Source organism: Agelaius phoeniceus, chromosome 1 (genome assembly GCF_051311805.1).
Source record: "Agelaius phoeniceus isolate bAgePho1 chromosome 1, bAgePho1.hap1, whole genome shotgun sequence".
Classification (NCBI taxonomy): Eukaryota; Metazoa; Chordata; class Aves; order Passeriformes; family Icteridae; genus Agelaius; species Agelaius phoeniceus.
Window position 1 is genome coordinate 102,900,849 of NC_135265.1, and position 11,434 is coordinate 102,912,282.

Below are 11,434 nucleotides of genomic sequence, written 5' to 3' on the forward strand. Positions count from 1 at the left end.
TGTGCTAGTTTCTTAAATTATTTAAAGGAAACAAAATCACATGTTCTTGCTAAAAGCTTGACAGTAGAGTACAATAGATGTGCTCAGACAAGAGGAGCCTGTAAATTCTGCAAACCATCACATACTGATAAATGTTTCTGGGCAAGCAGCCACAAGAGGAAATAGGATTTTTCACTGATAGCATCTGTCAACAGAAGAACAGTAATCACGTGGCTCGTGATTAAATTTAAATATAAATATAATGGATGAAATCTACTGTAATTGCTGTGTAGCTAGAAGTATTTACACAAGTATGATTCTAGGTGATTTAACACAGCAGCACAGAACTCTTGGAAAATCCACAGTTTCCATTCCCAGGGCAAGATATATAAATGGTGTAGTACCTGCTTCTGCTGCTGCAGTAACTCTGCAGTCTGCAGCTGTGGTCCATGATCAGTGCTCTCTGTGGTGGGATGCTGGGAGAAATCTGCCAGTGCAAACACAACATCCTCTTCCTCCTCCTCTCGCTCTGCATCATTTGCCTTCTGCTCAGGCTGAATGCTGAAGTCTGGGAGGGCCTCAGGGTGCTCGATCTAGAATGCAAGAACACAGGAATGCAAGAACACAGGAATGCAGGAACATAGGAACACACCTGCCATTTACCTCTGGGGCCAGAAATCTCCTGAAGGACTAAGGGAAGGGACTGCATCTCTGTGGTGGCATATATTGACCCCAACTCAGGCCACAGAACTGATCTTTGAGTGACACATCACCTACTGAGTTTGTGAACACACCACTATGCAGGCCTGCAACACAGGGGATTTATGCAGCTGGGATGGGTCTAATGTCACATGATATAATCCATCACACATTAATCAAGAACTATAGAAGACACTGGTGTATTGTGTGATGAAGTAATGGAGATTAGGAAGTATCCAAATCTATCATTTTATTTTCTGCAAAGTGTAAGCAAAACATGGCTCCAATAAAACTGGGCTGGTAATAAATTAACCAGTTAAAAATGGTTAAAAAATCCAAACAGTCAATAAATGTAAGCTTTTAGGTATTAGAAGATGAGCTAATTTACACAGAAGCAAATTAACATAGCTGAAGTAAAGTAGAAGCAAATTATTTCTAAATAACAACCCATCTATTGTTCCTGACTCATATTACCACAGCAGATGAATCTAAAGATGTTCATCAACCCTTTATCAAAGAATACAAAACAGTGGAGTATTCAGCTTAAGCACACTCTGACCAGACCTGAAAGGTTACTTGTACTGCCATGCAGCAAACCTTGAAAAACACTACATATAAAAGGACCAGAAATATTGAGAATAATTACTTTGTTGCTTACCAAATGGCTTCAGAATTGCATGAACCTGCAAAACAAATCTATTGTTCTCAAGAATTTGGTGAAAAATGTCAGAATGGGAAAACATTTTTTTTTTCTTTAGCTAAGAAGCAAATGGTAATCCTGGGTGTGCAACTCAACACTTCCTTCACAGTGCATGTTGGCTGGCAACCACACCCCTGCTGAGATGTGTCAGCTTGGGGATTCCAGGTTGTTATGTACTTCCGAAATTCCTGATCTTGATTTAGCCTCTACTTAGAAAAGCACCATGATGACGACTGAAGTACTGCTGCTGACGGCGACAGACGTGTGATGGAGAAGGGGAACAAATAAGCATGATTCACTGTAAGTTCCCATATGAAGCTGTATAGTTCTCCTGCCAACACAGAAACAGAGCTTCCCTCCATCTGTATTGCTGAAGGCTTTGTAAAGAACACACTGTGCACAGGATGAGAAAAACAACAGCCCTCAATCCATCTAAACAGATTGGACTCCCTCACCTTGCTAATGTGGTTTTTTTCTTTCAAAAAATTACTCAGGAGTCATATCTTTGAGACCTAATTAATTTTTCATTTACTCTGTGAGAGTATTTTAGGACCAGCTGTTTGTACTAGTTAAGGGTTTTGCTTTAAAGATGGGTGATCTGTAACATATCATGCAGAATATAGTTCAGCACAAGCCAACACCAGCTTTCATGTTTAATTTGAATCCCCTTTCAACATATGTGCAATTTGAAAGCTGCTGGTGCCATACCATATTTCAAGTCTACACTTGAAGAAGGGACATCCCAGTACTCTTTTGGGTTATTAAGGTGTTATTAAGTTACCTCTAATGTGTCCTCCCCTTCCTCCTCCATTCGCTTGCCTTGCCGCCAGTGTTTCAGCAGCCACTTCAGTTTGACATACAGGAGAAAGGTGTCCTGCTTGAAATGCCTGAGTTCCTGCTGCAGCAGATTTTTCTCCTGACTCCAGGTCTTCTCCTCCAGTTTGTTCTGCAAAGTCAAGCTCTGCACTTCCAAGTCTTTTCTCCGCAGGGTCTGCAGATGCTCCTCCTCCAGCTTTAATGGAATAACAGGGAACATATCAACAGAGTGGTGTCCTGGGGCAGTCTCCAGGAGTTGTTCTTCACTGGGTGAGACAAACTGAAATCTCTAATTTTCACCAGTAGTGAGCAGCTATTGAGTTTGGCTCAATAAGTTCTTCAGCAGTTATGACTGCTGAGGAAATTAGAGGATAGCAGATGATAAGCTTTTCTTAGATAACCATATGAAAGTAACCTGCTGTGGAAGTGGATATGTACTTCAAAGATGCACAGGAGTTCTGAAGCTGGTTAAACATTTTACACCACTCATATTTTCCTCCCTCTCTTGATTGTATCTCTGCAGTAGGTTCCCAGCAGAGGCACCAGCCCATGCTGCTGCACATATCACACCTATTAAATGCATTTGCAGACATTTGTACAAGGTGGGACCACAGCTGCCCTTCCCTGTAGACAACCTGGAATATTTGCCTTGCAACTTCCCCCCACAGGCACAGGTTCAATCTGTCCACAGTTGGTACATTTCCCTCTGCCTCTGGAAGGGCAACACTTCTGAAGAAAACACCTCCAGTACCTCAGATACCACTACTGGTCCCTCACTTCTTGCAGTTCATACTTGGAGGCATCTGAATGATACCACAGCAAATAGTCCCTCATTCTGTCATGACTTTATCTGGGACACAAGCAGGAACTGAAGGCACAGGAACAGATTGCTACCCAGCATTTGACATGTCTCAGCCTTAGTACCAAAATCACCAAGAAAAGCTCATTTTTTAGAGGACATGTATAACTACACCTGCTTCAATGCAAGGCCACCTGAAACATCATTCTTTAAATGTGACCTTCCCTCAATATATTAAAAATCAAACCATGGCATGACCTGCATCCAACAGAACTTGTACAAGTTAGTTGCACAATATCTCATATTGTGCGTAGATGAGAAAGTGTTTCCACTTCAACCAAGCTGTGGCTTCTTCATAGATGAAGAAAATGCAGATGGAAAATGAGTACAGAGTCACTGTTTACAGGCGCCAGTCTCTATTTTCCATTCTGCAGCTCCTTTTCCTGACCAGCTTCATAGATAAAATCTATGAAAGCCACAGTACACTTATGACCACAACAATCCAAACCACTGGAACACACCCTGCAACAAACAATGCTCACACAAGAATAAAAAATATTTCAGGGATTAGGACTCCCTAGCAATAAATACTGCTGAGAAATACATGTTTGATTTTCATGGCAACATTGAGATGCTTCTGAAATAGGCTACCAGTCCATTTGAGATAGTTTCCTAAGGACTTGCCTGCCTTCTAAATGATGTGCTCCAGCATAATGCAAGTTTTTAGCATCTATGCTACTATGCCTTAAAAAGTTCCTGATTAAATTGAAATTATTTACAGTTGTGACTAGCTTAAATGTATACCTTAAAATGAAGTTTAAAAGCAGTCTGGAACAAAATTAGCCATAATGGCCCAAAAAAACTTACACACAACTCCTAATAACACTCATGGAGATTATACACTGCTAGCACACATCAATTTGATGACATTAAACATTCTTAAAAATGAAAAAGTAAAAGAAGAGCTGATTTTAAATTTAGTTTTTACAGAAAGAAAGATGTAGATTTGATGTTGATGATCATTCTTTCACCAAATAAAGTTATGGTTAAATACAGCAAAAATCTAAATTCCACCAGAAATCCTGGAAAGTGATAAAAAAGGAACGTTATCAACAGAACGGGCATAATTTGGAAAAAAAATGAAGAATCCAGAAGATGCTTTTATTTTTCTATTTCTGCTGGCAATCAATATGAACAGCTAACTTTGATTTTGGTGCATTTTTCATCATTTTGACAAGCTGTTATATTTCAAATCCCTATGGTCATGAATTCTTGCAGAAGACCCTAGTGGAGGTAGATTCATAGAGTGCTATGCTTTTTCAATGGATAGCAATTGCAAAAGAAAAGAACTTTTAGAGACAGGCATAGCTTCCAGAAAGCTTTCACAGCTGAGGCAACTAGGAAGGAAATCAATTGACTGGTTGCCTTCAAAAGCTCCAGTGGAAAGCTCCTGTGGAGATCAACTGGAAATTAAAGCTAGTTATGAAAAAACAGAGAGATACCACTTGGGCATAAAGAGATTAGTTGGCACAAGGAAAAATTCTTTACAGTATTCAGCAACAATTATGCTGAATTTAGTCCATGAAGTAAATTTAAGAAGAAAACTTGAGTTAAGAGCCAAACAGCCTGCAGAAATTAGCAGCAGATTTTTTTCGCCCTAGGAGTTAGAGATCAGAAAATGATTGACTAATCTGTTCCAGCCTTCAAAAGAGCAGGGAGAGCTCATGTAAAAAAATATGATTTATTCACCAGCTATCAATAAGAAGATTGGAAGCACTGAGTACTGAGAAATACAAGAATGAATGTCCTGATTTGTTTCTCAGCTATGTGCGCATAGCAACTCCTCTGACTTCAGAAAAGTGCTGGATTTTCTATCAGCCAGGAGGAGTCAGGATAAGGTATGGAGCCAAACTGAGCTCCCAGAGATCCAGCTCATGCTTGCTCAGCTCACAGAGAGCTGAAGGGTGACAGAACTCTCCATGCAGTATTCCATGTCTCTACCATGATTTCCTGTGCATAGGGGAGGACAAAAATTCTCTCCACCAAGCAGAGAAGCCAGATTCACAGCGGCAAAATGGGCTTGAGTTTAGATTTCCCCCGATTCCAGATTCTTCATTTACTCAGAGGAGGTCACACAGACACAGCCATCAGGACACAAGTTCCCACAGTCCTGACAAACAAGGCTCACGTCACACATCATGGTCATGCGGCTCTCCCAGCAGGTGGGGTTTGTATTTACCTGGATGATCCTTTCTGAAAACTTTTCTTGCTCCTCTCGGTGAAGTCTTGTCTCCTGCTCAAGCTGAGCCTGAAGCTCCTGTATCGATACATTCTGTACAGGTAAAACATGGGAATCCCTGAGCTGATCAGCAGGACAAAGGGAAAGGTTTAGCAGAAAATGTGTCTCGGGGGTTTAAGAAAAGAAAATGAAAAAGAAAAGAGCCACGGGACAGACATCTGCACAACTCAAGATTATCAATAGTTAAAACCAAAGCACAGTGTGCAAATAAATAACGATGTCCTAAATCTGTGTGGGAATTTCCTGTGTGGCTTCTTCTGGAAACTAAAGCTGGAATGCTGATGTTACATATTGGATATTCTCTTCAGGCCTCTGCTCTGAGTTTTCACTTGAATAGCTGAGACTCCTGTTTGCAGAATTATGTATTTGGTGGTGCATTTCTTCATCATAATCAAAGCTGTAAAATTTCAACACCTCTGCACAAGATGAATCCAATGCATCCATATTGAACCTAATTATTTATTAATTTGCAACAGTTTTGATAGGGCAGGTAATGGGATAGCATTTATTAAACCAAGTATACATAAGATCCCTTTCTTTGGATACAAGACAGTTCTCTGCACAAGTCAAATTCATTCTGTGATTTCTACTCAAAATAATTACAACAAAAATGTCACAGTGATAAGCTGTGTGAGCCTGAGATCTGACCAAAATAATTAAGGTCCAATACTGTTTTAATCTTAATATCTTCAATTTTATGTTCTCATTAAGTTTGGCATCCCATCAACTTTAGTCCTGAAAGTTACTTAACTCAAAAATAAAGACCCAAGAAGGCAGAGTCAGATCTCATTATTTATACTACATTAATTAATCTTGTGGCACTTATATTTCTGATCAGAACTTTCTGTGCCCTTCACTTTGTGTCTCTCGCATTGGTGCCAAAACTGATTTATTTGTACAAAAGTGATGCTCGGCTGGATGCCTTCCTCTTCACGTGTGTGACCACCGAAAGCACTACAGCACCAAACTCCCACTTCCCAGAGCAAAAACGTCCTTAATGACAGGGTTGCTTCTGGCTTCAAAGTGCAATCCCAAGTTCTCCGCTGGCCCACGTCCTGCGTGCTCCAGCCTCAGCAGCTGCAAGGATGTAACAAAGGTCATGGGACTGCTCTCCTGGGCTGTGTTGCCATTTGCCCAGCCCCTGCATCCACCTCCTCGCCACTCCTCCCACCTCCCAGAGCAAAGCCAGCAGCTGCTGCTGTTCACAGCCCTTGCTGGAACATTTTGGTTATTCAAAATGTAGTTCTCCCTGGAACAGACTCTCCTCACCCATCCGCTAGGGAAAAATGAGATAAGGCAAATGGAAGTATCCCAAAAACTACCTGCAGGACCACACTCTGCTGAAAACCAAAGTGGACCTACACAGACTTTCTGGGCCCCATCAGTTCCTTCTTTACTTGAGTCATTTATTGACTTGTGCATGTCTGTTTTGTACCTGAGGAAAAGACGCTTCCATCCTTCTGAAAGGTACACATAAAGTGACTAAGAGAACATTACCTGCCTTATCAATTTCATCTGTCTCTATACTGTGTCTGCAGACATTTTGTAGTGCATCAGGTCAAAATCGGGATTTGAAAAGAACTGCTTGTGATGGGATTTGTCAGTTTTGCCCAATCATTTGTAAATTCTTTATTTAATTCTCTCATGCAATATAGCAAAAATTACTTTCATCAGGAATTTCTGCATTATTTTATTCTGATCAGGCTTCCTTAGGAATATGCCAAACAAAAACCAATGTATCAGTTCATTAATGTATAATTAAAAACAAAAATCTGTTCCTTCCCTTTATGAATTCAAAATTATTAACCCATCCAATTTTTTTACAAATATGTAGCCCATGAAAAGCCAAATTTCAGGAAACTTCAGTGCTAGGATTATGTGGGAACTGTTGGAATTACTGAAAAGAAGTTAAATATATCATGAAGGCAGATGCAGTATTACATGCATGCTAAGGCAAAAGTCACATCACAACTGCTTTGCCTCTTTAAGGACAATACATTTTTGTAAGTCCTAAAGTAAATTTAAGTTGGAAAGCAGCTAGGGAATGAATGCAGAGCTGCACACTTTTCCCCTTCCAATGCAACCTGAGAACTCTTCATAGTCTATAATAATTTATAATGGCATTTCTACCAGATGTGTTGGGATAGCTCCACTGCCCAAATCATGGGAGGTAAGGCTGTTTAAGTGCCTAATAGATTGCTGCTAAACAATCTATTAGGATCATGAATGAATAATACTTATAAATGTATCATGTAATATTTGTGTATGCAGTTCAGGTACCTGATACTGCTCTGATGGATGCCTGGATGATTAAATGTGGAAATCAGTCCCTTATCATACAACCAGCAGGCTGTAGTCTGTGGCACAACTGTGGTTTTGTTTTGTAAGGGAACATTACTACAAAATGGACACGACAGTTGATAACCTGTTATATTCCATTGTTTGCTTCCTTTGTTCTCATGAAGGAGTGTGCTGCACGAGGAACAGGAGACACCCCGAACACCATGGCCACTGCACAATGTGCTGACACCACGGAACAGACACACACTCACTACAAGAAGACATACAAACACAATACCATGGGAACTACAAGCTAGTGCTACTCTACCACAGCACCACGGAAACAGCTGCACTTCATCCACAGCTCAACACCGACTAACAGCTTCCCATGTATCCCAGTTATTGCATTACCATACACACTGCCACTCCTGTCCCCTCAGACAGGCACTGCCAAATCCTTCTGCTCAGACCTTTTATCTCACCTGTTATCACTCCAGAACAAGCTAATCCATGCTGATGTCTTTACCTCAAGAGGATGCATCAAGAAAAGTCATCCTGGGGACTTCACCACCGCTCCCTCACTGTACCGACCCCTTTCCCCACCTTTTAGAGTGTTGACAGCTTTTTAGGTTACTTTGCAGCTCACACAATTCCACATATCTGCCATGACTTGTTTTTACAAGATTGCCATCCAAGACAAGGTATGGCTGGATTTTATTTGTCTGCTTTCTCCATTTTACCGTGGCTAATTGCAACCTCAATTCGCCTGCAAACGTAATCAATTTATATGCAACAACCGTGAACATGAAATTTCATGGAATCTTTCTCTTAAGCTTTTTTTTTTCCCCCCAGAAATGATCAAACAAAATAAGGCCTGAGGAGGCAGGGTAGAATGATGCTCTCCAGCATTTGCGTGCAATTTGAAGCAAGTTAGAAGATGAATATTTTATGCTGCTCCTCTAAAGCTACATTATAATGCTTTGATATTTGGACCTTACATTTGAACACATAGTTTAAAAACTGCTATTTTTTAACAGATTGACAGCTGGCCATTGCATTTGTCAGAAAGAAGGTTCCGGTGCCTTTTGTTACACCTTTTACATGCAATTCACATCTAACTGAATTGGCAGAGGCTGCTTCTGAAGATGTACTCTTCTTCTCACCCCTTAAAAATAGACGACGTATATTTCATTTGCTAGTGTAGAATAGGCAGCTGCGTGGTTGTTTGTCTGTGCTTATATGAAAAGCCTCTGAGTTTGGGAAAACACAGAACACTTCACTCTAAGTCTTTAAAAATCCATCTCATTGTATGGATAGTACATAAAGTCTCACCAAGTTCAGTTAGGACTCAAATATCCAGATTTACATCATAAAGGGTCTTTTAAGCCATTACACTGTCAACCTCTACAGAATCTTACATAGCAAGAAAGAATACAATACATCAAAGTAAATTATTCTTGCATCCCCTAATCTTGGTGGGAAGAAATAATCACAGCATCAGTTTATCTTTCTTTTTCCCACAGCTTTGCATTGGAGGAATAGTGAACATAAGACATGCAACTTTCTATGTGGTCCTTGGTTCTTGTTGTTGTTTTTTTTTTTACCAGAAGAAAAAAAGTCACAATGTGTAAACCATTCACTGTTTCCTTTCTGGAAAAACAAAACCTTGAACCGGAGAAATGCAAGTGCAAATTTTCAGCACATGGCTGGGAGCTGCTGCAAAAACCATCCAGCTGAAAAACACTCACATGGAGTTATGAAAATTGCACAGAAACAGCACTAGTTAAAAAATAGAACTGTCAAAATATAGATCAAGATTCTCCTCATAGGTCCAAAATGGATCCATACAGAAGTTTTGATTCAAAGCAGGTGGTAAATTGACTTACCTCCGTTGCACATCACTGTATCTGGTTGGTCTGCACTTAACCCAGTAATTAACTTAGACTTATACATTCCTTATTGGCATGGTAAATAAGGAGAATGGATAAACATATTAAAAGTGGCTTATATGCTATTCCTATTTTATTACAAGATCTTGTGGGAAACATGTGGTTTAAGACATGCTCTCACCTTCTCCAGCCTATCTGCTTTTATTTTAAATCTCTGGTGACAATTCACTCCTTTTAAATGAATTCCCTTCAGTTGTTCTTTTTCCATAACCTATGAGTGTCAGAGATTTTATGGCATTTTTCTACACAGAACTAAATGTGTAAGTCTTTAAAAGCCATGTATGAAAACAAAATCTGAAATGCAAAGTGCTTTTGCCTTTGATATACAATTGTTCAGGAAAAGGCAGAACTGAGATCCTCTGAAGGAAGAGAAACAGGAGATATAGCTCCAATTTAGAGCATCAGATATCAAATGTACCAAGCCATATCTGGTCATTTGAAAGAGTGAAATTTTTCTTCTTCTGAATGTCTTCTTGCTTCTGAATTAACAGGAAGCAATTGCTTGAGAAAACTGCCTTTCCTTTATGGAAATTCCATTGGCAGAAATCACGAGGTGAAAAATTATTTACCATTTTTCCCATTGGTTTCTATTTGTTGCCATAAGATGTTTGCTCCATATTACCTGTTTTAGTTTTCCTGTTTGTTTTAGTCAGGGAAATTCTTACTAGTTCACCTGCTTTTTCCTTGGATAGTAAAGAATGATTTCCCCGTCCCACCACAACAGAGCTCTGCTAAAATCATGAATAATGGATTGAAAATCCACCCCAATGGGCTCCAGCCTCTCACAACAGCAGCTGAAAGGCTTGTTTCAGCAAGAAAACAAAGCCCTGCTCTTAAGGCAATTTCAAGATATAATTTCCCTTGGACTGGGACTCTAACCCACCTCTTTAACATGCAAATACATTCTAATAATCCTGTTGCACTAACAACTCAAGTGCAAAGCCCAAACAACAGCACATGTTTACAGTTAGGCCACAGGGTAGTTTCAAGCACATGTCTGTCTGCATTTATTGTACTTAATAAAACAATTAAGCTCCCATGGTGCTCATTTTTAAAACTAGAAGGAATCGCTAAATGGAAGCTCTCTGGCATTGCTTGTAAAAATTTTCATTTAAAATTCAGCTTGTAAAAAATAAATTTAGACAAATGAGCTTGCTTGAATAAAAAGAAAACATTTTCCTCAGTGAAATGAAAGGCCAGTGCATATATTTTCACTTCTTAAGTCAAAGCAGATAAAGACTCATGTATAGCCATACCCACTCTGGGCATTTGAGTCTCCATTTGAAAATTCTGTGGTAATACAAAGACACCTTTGATATTTGAACAGTATTCTTTCCTGCTCATTCATCTGGAACAAAAAAAATACAGTTTTTGATAGTGCAGTGTATGAAATTTTAAAAAACTAATTTAAAATGAATTAAAATATTTAAAGTGAATAATAAAATTAAATTGAATAATGAAATAATAAAATGATACCTTCCAAAATTATTTTGAGAAATCTTCTCCTTCACTTGACTACTACAGATTTTAAGATTTCAAGATTTCAGTGGGTTGTCTTCCCACTGAAAAGTTTTAGCATAAAGCAGTGTAATATTCTTTTTGCTTAAGTGATCATGGCTGTAAAAACACCTTAGTCTTCCACATTTTCTCAAGTTAGACTATTTGAGCCCCAGCCTAGGTCATATTTTGAGCACATCTCGTGCTAAACTGGTTATTCTCTACCTTTGATTATAATCACTGGTTTGCTCCTTGCCAGGCTATGGTGTGAAAAATTTCCCTTCTCTGTTCAAGCACAGTTTAGTGTACATATGTTATACCTCATCCCATCCTGGGAGAGGGGAAAAAAAAAGGTATTGTGCCACAATTAGCCAAATCCCTAATCCTAACAGAGGGCATACATACACAGGCCTTAA

General features: G+C 39.4%; 1 protein-coding gene across 7 annotated transcripts in view; it reads right to left on the reverse strand.

Moving 5' to 3' along the window:
* The window catches only part of MTCL1 (microtubule crosslinking factor 1), a 103,131-nt gene that overhangs the window by 27,335 nt on the left and 64,362 nt on the right, over positions 1–11,434 (reverse strand). For 5 of the 7 annotated variants that reach the window (XM_077184255.1, XM_077184254.1, XM_077184258.1 and 2 more), the window contains 3 exons: positions 5,233–5,325; positions 2,160–2,390; positions 384–572 (listed from right to left, as the gene is read on the reverse strand). In XM_077184255.1, the coding sequence (XP_077040370.1) occupies positions 384–572; positions 2,160–2,390; positions 5,233–5,325 (513 nt within the window). Of the gene's footprint in view, positions 1–383; positions 573–2,159; positions 2,391–5,232; positions 5,356–11,434 lie in introns of all 7 variants that reach the window. The other 2 variants (XM_077184256.1, XM_077184260.1) reach the window with 2 other exon arrangements.